Genomic DNA, 15,962 nt, shown 5'->3' with positions numbered 1-15,962 from the left:
ACCTTCTGGTGATGTCAAGGGTGTGTGTGGCATATAGAAATGAGTTCTGCTAATGAGCTCCAGCACCTCTTTTTCTATGAAATGACCCCTGCATGTATCTGTATCCTCTTTCCTTAGGTCTACAACATATCTGATGTTGAAAAAATAGGCAGAAATATCTCAACAGTCCCTGATAATTTCATATTAGCACTGATAATTTCATATTATTTTCTTCTTAATTTGGATGATCACCTCTCTTCTGACCCTGTGCCAGGCTCTTCCTCCTTCAGAGACCAGACAAAGTCTCTTCACATGTCTCCTTATGATCACAACAAAAGCCTACCTGTCAGAATGGCTGCACCCCCATTTTGAAATGGAACCCTTCTTCCCATAATCCTGCCCCTGCAACTTCACCGAGAAGGGAAAAGAAAAGGCTGGAAGCATTTGGCCACTTTGAGGCTTCCCAGTCTCCACAGACTACATGCTATCAGGCCAGGAAGAAAGATAACACTGTGATAATATAAAACTATGATCATATAAAAGCAACACCAAAAAAACAACACATTCATCTTCACAGATGCAGGCAGAACAAAATGAGTCCCTATGTTAGTCTTTAAGATGCTATTGGACTCTTCCTCTTTTCTACTTCACAGATGGAGAACAAGTTGTTTTCAGTAGCATTTGAAAACAGAATGAGAAAATAAGACTATCTGCCCCATTTAGTTCTCAAACAAATTACTGAATGGGACTAATCCCAGCAAGGCAGAAATGCTAGCAACAAAAACAAACTGGAGCCTTGCTGCATCTTAAAGCTTTTTTACAATGTCCAAGACTCCCATTCAGTTTTGGAGGTACTAGAAGTGGCTGCTTCTAAAATGTTCAATGAAGTTAACAAACATTACTTACCAACAGTGTCTCCTTTGCTGAAATAAGAGCTTATAAGATTAGCAGGGTCACTGTTCTGACACAGTTTCAGCTCCAGAAGATAAACCTCTACTTTGCAGTGCTTCACAAACAGACCATACTCTACAACCTATGAAAAAAAGACTTCTGTAAACCAAGTACAACTATCCAGATAGTTTTACTGATTTATTGCTAATGAAACTATCACAATCTAAACAGTGTGCGATTGCAATAAAAAAGGCCAATGCCATGCTGGGAATTATTAGGAAAGGAATTGAAAACAAATCAGCCAGTATAATAATGCCCCTGTATAAATCGATGGTGAGGCCTCATTTGGAATACTGTGTACAGTTCTGGTCACCTCCCCTCAAAAAAGATACAGCATTGGGAAAAGTCCAGAAAAGGGCAACTAGAATGATTAAAGAGTTGGAACACTTTCCCTATGAAGAAAAGTTAAAATGCTTGGGCTCTTTAGCTTGGAGAAACATCGACTGCGGGGTGACATGATAGAGGTTTACAAGATTATGCAGGGGATAGAAAAGGTAGAGAAAGAAGTACTTTTCTCCCTTTCTCACAATACAAGAACTCAAGGACATTCAATGTAATTGACGAGCAGTCGGGTTAGAACTGATAAAAGGAAGTACTTCTTCACCCAAAGGGTGATTAACATGTGGAATTTACTGCCACAGGAGGTGGTGGCGGCCACAAGCATAGACAGCTTCAAGAGGGGATTGGATAAGCTTATGGAGCAGAGGTCCATCAGTGGCTACTAGCCACAGTGTATTGTTGGAATTCTCTGTCCGGGGCAGTGATGCTCTGTATTCTTGGTGCTTGGGGGGCACAGTGGGAGGGCTTCTAGCCCCATTGGTGGACCTCCTGAGGGCACTTGGGTTTTTTGGCCACTATGTGACACAGAGTGTTGGACTGGATGGGCCACTGGTCTGATCCAGCATGGATCAGAGACTCAGAGCGGCTTACAATCTCCTATATCTCTTCCCCCCACAACAGACACCCTGTGAGGTGGGTGGGGCTGAAAGGACTCTGACAGCAGCTGCCCTTTCAAGGACAACTTCTGCGATAGCTATGGCTGACCCAAGGCCATTCCAGCAGCTGTAAGTGGAGGAGTGGGGAATCAAACCCGGTTCTCCCAGATAAGAGTCCACACACTTAACCACTACACCAATCTGGTTCTGAAGGACAAAGCTGAAGGACATTCTGGAACAACAGCATGTTAAAGCATCAAATAAATTTTTCATCTTCTCTTTGAGTTACATTTTGACCTAGTAATTCAAAAACATTTTTTTTTTAAAAAATCCAAAACCAGGATGCCCTCCAGCCTTATACTTCACTGATCCTTTAGCGGGCCCCCAGTGTGGTCTGCAGTATCTCTGCCACATCTACATAGCTTATTAAACCTCCTTTAGGGCTATGTTACAAGGCACCAACCCAGCAAAATACCCACTATATGCAGCAGTAGGGATGTCAAGGAACATAAGTATTGGGAAGTATTAATGAAGGGTATTGTTAAGTCTATAAAAGTAACTGCTAATAAAACTATGTGTTTTGCATCTGATGGATGGGAAGTTCATCTTATTTATTTAGTTCAATTTATATCCCAACCTTTCCTGCAAAGCAGGTTCAGGGTGGGTTACATCATAAGTAAAACACTTAAAAGAGTAATCACAATAAGACAATTAAACAGAACAGCAGTTAAAATATGGTATAGTTTAAAAGCCCTGCCTCTATAGCAGTGGCCTTCTGGTCCAAAGATTGTCGGACCCCCTATCGATGAATGGAGGGGAGGCCAATAACAGATGACGCTTGCGACCTCAGCTGAAAGCCTTGCAGAAGAGCTCCATTTTACAAGCTCTGCAGAATTGAAGCAGATCCTGGAAGGCCTGGATCTCCAAAAGAAGCTCATTCTACTAGGCTGGGGCCTGGGCCCTAGTTGAGACAAGGCAGATGTCCCTGGGACCACCAAGTGGTGTTGGGTTCTTGATCTCAGAGACCTGCGGGACTCATATGGGGAAAGGCAGCCTCAAAGGTATGCTGGCCCCTGGCCATATAGGGTCTTAAAGGTGAGCACCAATACCATGACCTGGATCTGGTACTCGACAGGCAGCCAATACAGTTTGCACAGCACATGATGGATCCGTGCCCTTACAGGCAACAATGTCAACATCTGTGCTGATGTGTTCTGCACCAGCTGGAGTTTCTGGAGCAGGGTCAAGGGCAATCCCACATAAAATGAGTCCAGCCTGGAAGTGACCATCACATGGGTCACTGTGGCCAGATCACAGGGGGTAAGATATGGAACCAACTGCCTGACCTCCCCCTCAGAGGAAAAAAGCAGATCTGGCAGTGGTGGTAATCTGGGCCTCCACAGACACAAAGGCATCCAGGGATATCCCCAGGCTCTTCATCCCTATCGACAGTACCAATGGCGCCCCATCAAAGGATGGGAGCCTGATCCCTAATCCTGTTCCCCTGCAACCCAGGCACAGGACCTCCATCTTTGATGGATTCAGTTTCAGTCTGCTCTGTTGCAACCATCCAGCCACAGCCTGTAACACTCTACCCAGCTCCTCTGGGGCAGAGTTCGGGCAGCCATCCATTAGCAGATAGAGTTGGGTGTCATCTGCATATTGGTGACACCCCAGCCCATATCTCTGGATGATCTGGACAAGGGGGCACATGTAGATGTTAAATAACATCCGGGAAAGAACCACTCTCTCCAGCGCTCCACATTCTAATGGGTGTTGCTGGAACAATTCTCCCCCAAGTGCCACCCTCTGTTCCCAACCTTGGAGAAAGGAGGTCAGTCACTGTAAGGCTAGCTCCAAATCCCTATATCCGTAAGGTGGTAGGTCAACATGTCATGGTCAACCATATGAAACACTGCTGAAAGATCCAAAAGTATCAGCAGCACCGATGCACCTTGATCCATATGCCTCCAGAGATCATCCACCAAGGTGACCAACACTGTCTCTATCTCATGGGAAGGGTGAACGCCAGACTGGAAGGGATCCAGGATGTTAACATCCTCCAAGGAAGCTTGGAGCTGCGTTGTCACTGCCTTCTCCACTACCTTACCCAGGAACAGCAAGTTCAAAACTAGGAAGTAGTTTGTAAGGACACAGGGTCCAAAGATTTTTTTTTTCAGGAGAAGACAGACCACTGCCTCTTTCAAAGCCCTCAGGAAAGTCCCCATGTACAAGGACAAACTGATAATCTCCTTCAGGGGAATCCTTACCCTGTCACTGCAGGCTTTAACTAGGCACGATGGGTAAGGATCAAGGGGGCAAGTGGTTGGTTTCACAGCTACAAGGATCTTGTCAATATCCTGGGAGAGCAGGCTGAAATGATCCAAAACTGGACCTGAACACAGGCAAGGGGCTCCCAGATCCCTTACTGAATCAAACATGGCTGGGAAGTTGTGGCAGAATGACAAGACTTTATCTGCAAAATGATTCACAAATGTCACACAGCCAATTCCCTATCTTTCTTGTACTTAAGGTCTAACTTAAAGAAAACTTATGTCTACGGCCACAATTCTAAGGATGCTTTCCTGAGAGTAAGCCCTTCTGAATAACATGGGATTTACTTTTATGTAGACCTACTTAGGATTGCCCTCAAAGCTACTGGATATTACAAAAAAAAATTATTTCCACTACCAACAAGAGCAGGAACTTCTGAAGACCTATACAACAAATCACATATCTGTTGCTTTAAAAGCAAAGTATCTTTGACATTTCCTCGAGCACAATCTGGGATTATTTAATTTAGGTATAGTAGAATATCAAGGGAATCAAAGGAATTGACATCTTTTTAAAAGTACCTCCCCCCTCTATATATTTCTCATACATTAAAACATACTTACAATATTACAATGTTTTTTCCTAGTCTTCATGTCTGAAAAACATACACATGCTACCTTCTGTTTATTTTGTAGCATACACAACTGTTAGGAAATCAACATGTCATGTGTGAACAGGCCCTTAATATATGACTTCAGACTGCAAACTATTTCAATATCTAAGCAGCACAACAACCCCCTATTCACCATTCCACATTAGCTAATAGGTGGCTATAAAGGAAGGTTTTATGCAGCCTCCATAAAACTTTGAAAGATTACAGTTTGCCACACTATTCTGAAGAGAAGAATTCTGCATTAAGGGTTCTTCAGAACAATGCAACATACCTAGAGGGATTACCTGAAGTGATACCTATATTTATATTTCATCTTTATTCTGGTGAATTTAAGGCAGGGGGGATGGTTGGAGAAAGTGGCCTTATACAGTTAGGCGAAATCCCCCAAGGATCATGAACACTTACTTTTCTGACAATTGGCTGTTGTCCCTCTATACAGCCATACCAGTTTACTAGTTTATTCCAAGCTTCAGTAGGAACCAACACATAATCCAACTCATCAATTAGGTGCTCTTTCAATGTTTGAGCTTCTGAATCTGAAAAGAAAAAAACAATGATATGAAGGAAGACAAAACTCTTCATGAAAATTCAAATGTCTTATTTACATTTGTTTTTAAAAAATCCTTTTAAATGGCAGGTGAATTCAGACTGTTTTGAAAATCTCTACACACATGGCTACAGCAGCTGCCTAAGAAAACAAGTGCTCAAAAAAACACTTGCATCAGTAGACCCAGCACAATCCCAACCAGTTACATCCTTTTAAATCCACTGAAGTCAGTGGATTTAGAAGAATGTAGTTCTTTTTAGGATTGCACCATAAACTCATCAGCTGTTTCAGAAACTTATTTGCTCATAATAAATAACTAAAACAAATGCTGTTCTGGATGTCTTACACTGTATGATCGCATCACTTTAAAATTCCATAATCTGTCATGAAAGCTATCAACAAGTAAATCAGCAGCCTGGTTTTAATCGCTGAGTTGGTAGTTACTGAACATTTCCACGAAAAAATGAAAATCCCCTCAGATTACAATCAAAAGACTACTTGTGTCAGAAGAGATGGTATAAATGAAGTACTCTGTCCTTTCATTTCACCAACAGGACTTCTGCTTAAAGAACACAACTTTTAAAATGGAAGGAAAACACCCTGGTTCATTCAATTAATGGAAGTTGTTTCAGAGAGGATTCCTTCGCTTATATATGATGCAACTGCTGTAACTATATGCATTGCTAAACTTTGTTAAGTTTACCAAAACTATTCCAAAGAGTTAGAAAGGGTCTCTTGCTATGCATATGGCCTACAAAACCATATCACAGAACTCTGTATCAACATTTCACAAGCTTGTTTTGCAGCTGTTACTAATACTGGGCAGGAAAAGTGACCATGAAACTCATCAGGACACTTTGCCAACAAATTAACAATGACTGCCATCTCTTTTGTTGTCAATGACAATTCCCTACACATATCTGCATCCAGGCACAATTCAAATTTTTGGTTCTTACCTTTAAAGCCTAAATGGCTTGTGGCTATGTTATCAAAAGGACAGCTTCCTCTCATACCACCCAACTTAACACCTTCTTCACAAGCCCTGCTCTGGGCCTTCAGAGGGGAGGTGGCTGGTAACTACAGATAGGGCTTTTTCAGCAGTGACACTTTGTTATGAAGAGGGTTAGGCTGAATGCAAGGATACACAAATCCAACAAGCTTCTGTGACAGAGTGGGGATCTGAACCTGGGTCTCCTAGCTAGTCCAACAGTCTAATCAACCACTACACTGGACTTCTTCCAAAGAATAATATACTAACTGTTGCAGGGCTTTGAAACAAACAGGCTGAAGCTGGTTGCTATCAATTATTTGCAAATATCTTGTTTTAAATACCTTAGTTTACATATTTGTGATTAGCTTACTCCTCCTTTGTAAGAAAGCACAATCCATAGCATTTAATATATTTACCTGTTTGTTGTTTCATTGTGAAAAACATAACCTGCATTGCTATGACCCAAAGACTTCAATGCACAGACGTGAAGAGCAAACATCAGAAGTTTCTTATAGAAGCATACAATCTTTTCCATAGGTTTCTTACAAGGAAAAGATTTGCTACATCTTTCCTCAACATGAAGGGGAAAAAGAAGGGTTAAGGGTTTGGTATTGATTTTCAGCAGGTTTCAACAAACCTGTCTCTGCACTAAACCATGACAACTGATACAAAGGATCAAAATATCATGAGTTGTCACCTGTCTAATTATTTGAATTTCAGAAACAGAATATAAATTGATATGTACAAAGTAAGGGTCTGGGTAAAAGTCGGATCTACACGGATCTTCATGAATTCATATGATTTTTACATTGAAATGAAATCAAACCACTTTAATCCTGTAGATTCTGTCTTAGACTATAGGCAGGACCACAAAAATCATGCCTCCACGAATTCGTGGCGCCTCAGCAGTGCAAAAACTGGCTTCCAAAGCACAGATCCTCATGAATTCATATGATTTTTATGGTGAAATGAAATCAAACCACCATCATGTTGTAGATCCTCTCTTAGACTATAGGCAGCACCAGAAAAATCATGCCTCCACGAATTGGTGGCGCCACAGCACTGAAAAAACATGTTTCCAAACCACGGATCCTCATGGATCCTCATGATTTTTGCTTTGGGCCACCACAAGATAACCAGCCAATCACATATCATGTCCATGGGCAGATGTTGGACCACAGAAATCATGGATCCACCGTTTCGTGGCAGCGCCAGGGACCAAAAACTTGCTTTTGGACCACGGATCCTCATGGATCCACTTGATTTTTGCCTTGGATCCCCCCAAGCCATCCATCCAGTCATATATCATGTCCATGGGCACAGTTTACACCACAGAAATCATGGATCCACGGCTTCGTGGCAGCGCCAGGGACCAAAAACTTGCTTTTGGACCACGGATCCTCATGGATCCACATGATTTTTGCCTTGGATCCCCCCAAGCCGTCCATCCAGTCATATATCATGTCCATGGGCACAGTTTACACCACAGAAATCATGGATCCACGGCTTCGTGGCAGCGCCAGGGACCAAAAACTTGCTTTTGGACCACGGATCCTCATGGATCCACATGATTTTTGCCTTGGATCCCCCCAAGCCATCCATCCAGTCATATATCATGTCCATGGGCACAGTTTACACCACAGAAATCATGGATCCACGGCTTCGTGGCAGCGCCAGGGACCAAAAACTTGCTTTTGGACCACGGATCCTCATGGATCCACATGATTTTTGCCTTGGATCCCCCCAAGCCATCCATCCAGTCATATATCATGTCCATGGGCACAGCTTACATCACAGAAATCATGGATCCACGGCTTTGTGGCAGCGCCAGGGACCAAAAACTTGCTTTTGGACCACGGATCCTCATGGATCCACATGATTTTTGCCTTGGATCCCCCCAAGCCATCCATCCAGTCATATATCATGTCCATGGGCACACCTTACACCACAGAAATCATGGATCCACGGCTTCGTGGCAGCGCCAGGGACCAAAAACATGATTTTGGACCACGAATCCTCATGGATCCACATGATTTCTGCTTCGGATCCCTCAAACCCTCCATCCAGTCACTTATCATGTCCATGGGCAGTGTTTGCACCACAGATATCGTGGATCCATGGCTTCGAGACAGCGCCAGGGACCAAAAACCTGCTTTTGGACCACGGATCCTCATGGATCCGCGTGATTTCTGCTTCGGATCCCTTCAAGCCCTCCATCCAGTCACATATGATGTCCATGGGCACAGTTTACACCATAGAAATCATGGATCCATGGTTTCGTGGCTGCGCCAGGGACCAAAACTTGGTTTTGGACCACGGATCCTCATGGTTCCATGTGATTTCTGCTTCGGAACCCCCCAAACCCTCCATCCAGGCACTTATCATGTCCATAGGCAGTGTTTGCACCACAGAAAATGTGGATCCACAGCTTCGTGGCAGCGCCAGGGACCAAAAACTTGATTTTGGACCACGGATCCTCATGGATCCACATGATTTTTGCCTTGGATCCCCCCAAGCCGTCCATCCAGTCATATATCATGTCCATGGGCACAGTTTACACCACAAAAATCATGGCTCCACGTCTTCGTGGCAGCATCAGGGACCAAAAACATGATTTTGTTCCACGGATCCTCATGGATCCACATGATTTCTGCTTCGGATCCCTCAAACCCTCCATCCAGTCACTTATCATGTCCATAGGCAGTGTTTGCACCACAGAAATCGTGGATCCATGGCTTTGTGGCAGCGCCAGGGACCAAAAACTTGCTTTTGGACCACGGATCCTCATGGATCCACATGATTTTTGCTTTGGATCCCTCCAAGCCCTCCATCCAGTCACATATGATGTCCATGGGCACAGTTTACACCACAGAAATCATGGATCCATGGTTTCGTGGCTGCGCCAGGGACCAAAAACTTGGTTTTGGACCACGGATCCTCATGGATCCACGTGATTTCTGCTTCGGATCCCCCCAAGCCCTCCATCCAGTCACATATCATGTCCATGAGCAGAGTCTGCACCACAAAAATCATGGCTCCACGTCTTCGTGGCAGCATGAGGGACCAAAAACATGATTTTGGACCACGGATCCTCATGGATCCACATGATTTCTGCTTCGGATCCCTCAAACCCTCCATCCAGTCGCTTATCATGTCCATGGGCAGTGTTTGCACCACAGATATCGTGGATCCATGGCTTCGAGGCAGCGCCAGGGACCAAAAACTTGCTTTTGGACCACGGATCCTCATGGATCCGCGTGATTTTTGCTTCGGATCCCTCCAAGGCCTCCATCCAGTCACATATGATGTCCATGGGCACAGTTTACACCACAGAAATCATGGATCCATGGTTTCGTGGCTGCGCCAGGGACCAAAAACTTGATTTTGGACCACGGATCCTCATGGTTCCACGTGATTTCTGCTTCGGATCCCCCCAAACCCTCCATCCAGGCACTTATCATGTCCATAGGCAGTGTTTGCACTACAGAAAATGTGGATCCACAGCTTCGTGGCAGCGCCAGGGACCAAAAACTTGATTTTGGACCACGGATCCTCATTGACCCGCATGATTTCTGCCTTGGATGCCTCCAAGCCCTCCATTCAGTCACATATCATGTCCATGGGCACAGTTTACACCACAGAAATCATGGATCCATGGTTTCGTGGCTGCGCCAGGGACCAAAAACTTGGTTTTGGACCACGGATCCTCATGGATCCACGTGATTTCTGCTTCGGATCCCCCCAAGCCCTCCATCCAGTCACATATCATGTCCATGAGCAGAGTCTGCACCACAAAAATCATGGCTCCACGTCTTCGTGGCAGCATGAGGGACCAAAAACATGATTTTGGACCACGGATCCTCATGGATCCACATGATTTCTGCTTCGGATCCCTCAAACCCTCCATCCAGTCGCTTATCATGTCCATGGGCAGTGTTTGCACCACAGAAATCGTGGATCCATGGCTTCGAGGCAGCGCCAGGGACCAAAAACTTGCTTTTGGACCACGGATCCTCATGGATCCGCGTGATTTTTGCTTCGGATCCCTCCAAGGCCTCCATCCAGTCACATATGATGTCCATGGGCACAGTTTACACCACAGAAATCATGGATCCATGGTTTCGTGGCTGCGCCAGGGACCAAAAACTTGATTTTGGACCACGGATCCTCATGGTTCCATGTGATTTCTGCTTCGGATCCCCCCAAACCCTCCATCCAGGCACTTATCATGTCCATAGGCAGTGTTTGCACTACAGAAAATGTGGATCCACAGCTTCGTGGCAGCGCCAGGGACCAAAAACTTGATTTTGGACCACGGATCCTCATTGACCCGCATGATTTCTGCCTTGGATGCCTCCAAGCCCTCCATTCAGTCACATATCATGTCCATGGGCAGAGTTTGCACCACAGAAATCATGGATCCATGGCTTCGTGGCAGCGCTAGGGCCCAAAAACTTGCTTTTGGACCACGGATCCTCATGGCTCCACATGATTTCTGCTTTGGATTCCCCAAGCCCTCAAACCCATCACATATCATGTCCATGAGCAGAGTCTGCACTACAGAAATCATGGATCCACGTCTTCGTGGCAGCGCCAGAGACCAAAAACTTAATTTTGGACCACGGATCCTCATGGATCCACATGATTTCTGCTTCGGATCCCTCGAACCCTCCATCCAGTCACATATCATGCCCATGAGCAGAGTCTGCAGCACAGAAATCGTGGATCCACATCTTCGTGGCAGCGCCAGGGACCAAAAACATGATTTTGGACCATGGATCCACATGATTTCTGCTTTGGATCCCTCAAACCCTCCATCCAGTCACTTATCTTGTCCATGGGCAGTGTTTGCACCACAGAAATCGTGGAACCACGGCTTCGTGGCAGCGCCAGGGACCAAAAACTTGCTTTTGGACCACGGATCCTCATGGATCCACGTGATTTTCGCTTCGGATCCCTCCAAGCCCTCCATACAGCCACATGTCATGTCCATGGGCATAGTTTGCACCACAGAAATCGTGGATCCGTGGCTTCGTGGCAGCTCCAGGAACCAAATACTTGCTTTTGGAGCATGGATCCTCATGGATCCACGTGATTTCTGCTTCGGAACCCCCAAGCCCTCCATGCAATCACATATCATGTCCATGGGCAGAGTTTCCACCACAGAAATCATGGATCCAGTTTCGTGGCAGTGCCAGAAATCAAAAACTTGGTTATGAACCACCGATCCTCATGGATCCACTTGATTTTTGTCTTGGATCCCCCCAAGCCCTCCATACAGTCATATATCATGTCCATGGGCAGAGTTTTCACCATAGAATTGGTCGATCCACGGCTTCGTGGCAGCGCCAGGGACCAAAACTTGCTTTTGGACCATGGATCCTCATGGATCCACATGATTTTTGCGTTGGATTCCACCATGATTTTTGGCAGACCTTGCACCACAGGAATGACAGGTCCATGGCTTTGTGCCGGTACCAAGGAGCCAAAATATGGTTTTGAAGTGCGGATCCTTCTTGATCTTAAAGTTATTTGCGTTGGATCAAGGAAAACTCGACATTATACCACATGTAACATCCATGGTCATAGCTTGCTGAACAACTATCACACATTCACAATTTTATTGTTCACCACACTCATTATCCATCCAGATGTCACGTCTGTGTCCAGCGTTTGCAAAATACAAATTGGATTTCGAGTACCTTGTATGATGTCACAGTGTGGTTACATACTTTGAAACACTTAATCTTCATGAGTTCTGTGACTTTTCATTTTTGAATAGTTGGGCTCATCATGCATGGTCCCCCTGAGGTTTCTTTCACATCACACAGCACGTCCATGACCACAGAATAACCCACGAAAACCTCAGAACACTGCCAAGATGCCAAACACTGCTTCAGCTACTTTGAGGCTTGTGCATTATGACATCACACCAATGTCTACAGGATGACCAAACAAAAAAAATCTGTAATGTCTCTACCTTATCAAGGACACCACAGTAACATGAGAAATCAAAATCATGTCCATACCTTTCACTGTAAATAACTGCATTCTGAACTTTCTGATGCCACTGAGTTGCAAACTATCCAAGGCAGATATTGTAATGGTCTTATCTTTGACTTCAAAACATCTTGCTCACTAGATAGAGGCCACCAAATTAGAATAATGGAATCATAGAGTTGGAAGGGACCTCCAGGGTCATCTAGTCCAACCCCCTGCACAATGCAGGAAACTCACAAACATCTCCCCCTAAACTCACAGGATCTTCATTGCTGTCAGATGGCCATCTAGCCTCTGTTTAAACACGTCCAAGGAAGGAGAGCCCACCACGTCCCGAGGAGGAAGCCTGTTCAACTGAGAAATTGCTAACGATCAGGAAATTCTTCCTGATGTTGAGCCGAAACCACTTTTGATCTCAACCGCTTCTGGTCCTACCTTCCAGGGCCACAGGAAACAATTCCACACAAGACAAACACAATTTATCACCAAAAACCAAGTGTCCACATCATGTTCAGTGATTGTGTCACTTTACTCTGCTGTGGTTAGGACCCTACCAGACTACTGTGTTCATTTTGGGGCACCACAGGTTAATAACGAAATATGTCCAGAGGAGGGCAATGGAGATGATGAGGGACATGGAGACCAAGTCCTATGAGGAAAGATTGAAGGAGCTCGGTCTGTTCAGCTTGGAGAGGAGACAACTGAGGGGTGATATGATCATCTTCAAGTACTTCAAGGGCTGTCATATACTATTGCACCCTTCTTAAATCTTCGTTCGCGAAGCCAAGCCGAGAGAGAGAGAGAGGTGTGGAATTGTTTTCTGTGGCCCCAGAAGGTGGGACCAGAACCAATGGGTTGAAATTAAATGAAAAGAGTTTCCAGCTCAACATGAGGAAGAACTTCCTGGCCGTTAGAGCGGTCCTCAGTGGAACAGGCTTCCTCGGGAGGTGGTGGGCTCTCCTTCCCTGGAGGTTTTTCAACAGAGGCTAGATGGGCATCTGACAGCAATGAAGATCCTGTGAATGTTGGGGAAGGTGTTTGTGAGTTTCCTGCATTGTGCAGGGAGTTGGACTAGATGACCCTGGAGGTCCCTTCCAACTCTATGATTCTATACAATTCTATTATTTTAGTGTAGAACAGGGGTGGCCAACAGTAGCTCTCCAGAAGTTTTTTGCCTACAACTCCCATCAGCCCAGCAAGCATGGCTGATGGCTGGGGCTGATGGGAGTTGTAGGCAAAAAACTTCTGGAGAGCTATCGTTGGCCACCCCTGGTGTAGAATGTCAATTTGGGGACACTGCTAAACCAGGAATAAAGGTCTACTGTGAAATTGTTTTCCAAGACTCCTATCTTTTCATAAGAGGACCCATGAGGATCCGTGCCTCAAAATCATGTTCTGGATCCATGGTGCTGCCACGAAGCCATGGATCCATTATATCTGTGGAGCAAGCTCTTTCCATGGACACAACATGAGATTGGATGGTGAGCTTGGGATGAGCCAATGCAGATATCATGAGGATCCATGAGGATATGTGCTTCAAAGCCATGTTTTCGCTCCATGATGTTGCCACAATGCCAAGGATCCATGATTTCCAGGGTGTAAACTCATGAGGATCCATGGTGCAAAACCAAGTTCTTCTTCCATGGTGCTGCCACGAATCCGTGGATCCATGATTTTTGTGGTGGAAGCTCCGCCCATAGACATGATATGCGATTGGATGGTGAGGTTGGGGGAATCCAAGGCAAAATTCATGAGGATTCATGAGGATCCGTGGTCCAATACCATGTTTTTGGTCTCTGGCACTGCAACGAAGCTGTGTATCTATGATTTCTGTGGTGCAAGCTTTACCCATGGACATGATATGTGATTGGATAGTGAGCTTGGGGTGGCCCAAAGTAAAAATCATGAGGATTCATGAGGATCTGTGTTCCAAAAGCAAGTTTTTGGTCCCTGGCGCTGCCATGAAGTTGTGAATCCACGATTTCTGTGCTGCAAACTCTGTCCATGGGCATGATATGCGACTGGATGGAGGGCTTGGGGGGCTCCAAAGCAAAAATCATGTGGATCCATGAGGATCTGTGGTCCAAAAGCAAGTTTTTGGTCCCTGGCGCTGCCACAAAGCTGTGGATCTATGATTTCTGTGGTGCAAACACTGCCCATGGACATGATAAGTGGCTGGATGGAAGGTTTGGGGGGATCCGAAGCAGAAATCATGTGGATCCATAAGGATCCGTGGTCCAAAATCAATGTTTTGGTCCCTGGCGCTGTCACGAAGACGTGGATCCATGATTTCTGTGGTGCAGACTCTGCTCATGGACATGGTATGTGATTTGATTGAGGGCTTGGGGGATCCGAAGCAGAAATCATGTTGATCCATGAGGATCTGTGGTTCAAAACCAAGTTTTTGGTCCCTGGCGCTGTCTTGAAAATGTGGATCCATGATTTCTGTGGTGTAAACTGTGCCCATGGACATGATATGTGGCTCTATGGAGGGCTTGGGGGGTCTGAAGCAGAAATCACGTGGATCCATGAAGATCCGTGGTTTATAACCAAGTTTTTTATTTCTGGAACTGCCACGAAGCCGTGGATCTATGATTTCTGTGTTCTAGACTCTGCTAATAGACATGATACGTGATTCGATTGAGGGCTTGGGAGGATCTGAAGCAGAAATCATGTGGATCCATGAGGATCCGTGATTCAAAACCAAGTTTTTGGTCCCTGGCGCTGCCATGAAACCATGGAGCCATGATTTCTGTGGTGTAAACTCTGCCCATGGACATGATATGTGGCTGTGTGGAGGGCTTGGGGGGATCTGAAGCAGAAATCACATGGATCCATGAGGATCCGTGGTCCAAAAGCAAGTTTTTGGTCCCTGGTGCTGCCACGAAACCGTGGATCCATGATTTCTGTAGTGTAAACTGTGCCCATGGACATGATATATGACTGGATGGATGGCTTGGGGGGATCCAAGGCAAAAATCATGTGGATCCATGAGGATCCGTGGTCCAAAAGCAAGTTTTTGGTCCCTGGCGCTGCCACGAAGCCGTGGATCCATGATTTCTGTGGTGTAAACTGTGCCCATGGACATAATATATGACTGGATGGATGGCTTGGGGGGATCCAAGGCAAAAATCATGTGGATCCATGAGGATCCGTGGTCCAAAAGCAAGTTTTTGGTCCCTGGCGCTGCCACGAAGCCGTGGATCCATGATTTCTGTGGTGTAAACTGTGCCCATGGACATAATATATGACTGGATGGACGGCTTGGGGGGATCCAAGGCAAAAATCATGTGGATCCATGAGGATCCGTGGTCCAAAAGCAAGTTTTTGGTCCCTGGCGCTACCACGAAGCCGTGGATCCATGATTTCTGTGGTGTAAACTGTGCCCATGGACATGATATATGACTGGATGGATGGCTTGGGGGGATCCAAGGCAAAAATCATGTGGATCCATGAGGATCCGTGGTCCAAAAGCAAGTTTTTGGTCCCTGGCGCTGCCACGAACAGGTGGATCCACGATTTCTGTGGTGCAACATCTGCCCATGGACATGATATGTGATTGGCTGGTTATCTTGGGGTGGCCCAAAGCAAAAATCATGAGGATCCATGAGG

The 15,962-nt window shown here is 45.5% G+C and overlaps 1 protein-coding gene across 1 annotated transcript in view; it reads right to left on the bottom strand.

Moving 5' to 3' along the window:
• Positions 1-15,962, bottom strand: part of USP4 (ubiquitin specific peptidase 4) — a 72,345-nt gene that overhangs the window by 54,978 nt on the left and 1,405 nt on the right. Inside the window, exons 3-4 of the mRNA XM_060240071.1 lie at positions 5,218-5,348; positions 886-1,012 (exon numbers count right to left, since the gene is read on the bottom strand). Coding sequence (XP_060096054.1) covers positions 886-1,012; positions 5,218-5,348 — 258 coding nt within the window. The remainder of the gene's footprint in view (positions 1-885; positions 1,013-5,217; positions 5,349-15,962) is intronic.

This window comes from Heteronotia binoei, chromosome 5 (genome assembly GCF_032191835.1).
Source record: "Heteronotia binoei isolate CCM8104 ecotype False Entrance Well chromosome 5, APGP_CSIRO_Hbin_v1, whole genome shotgun sequence".
Classification (NCBI taxonomy): Eukaryota; Metazoa; Chordata; class Lepidosauria; order Squamata; family Gekkonidae; genus Heteronotia; species Heteronotia binoei.
This window is presented reverse-complemented; position numbering and strand designations above follow the sequence as displayed.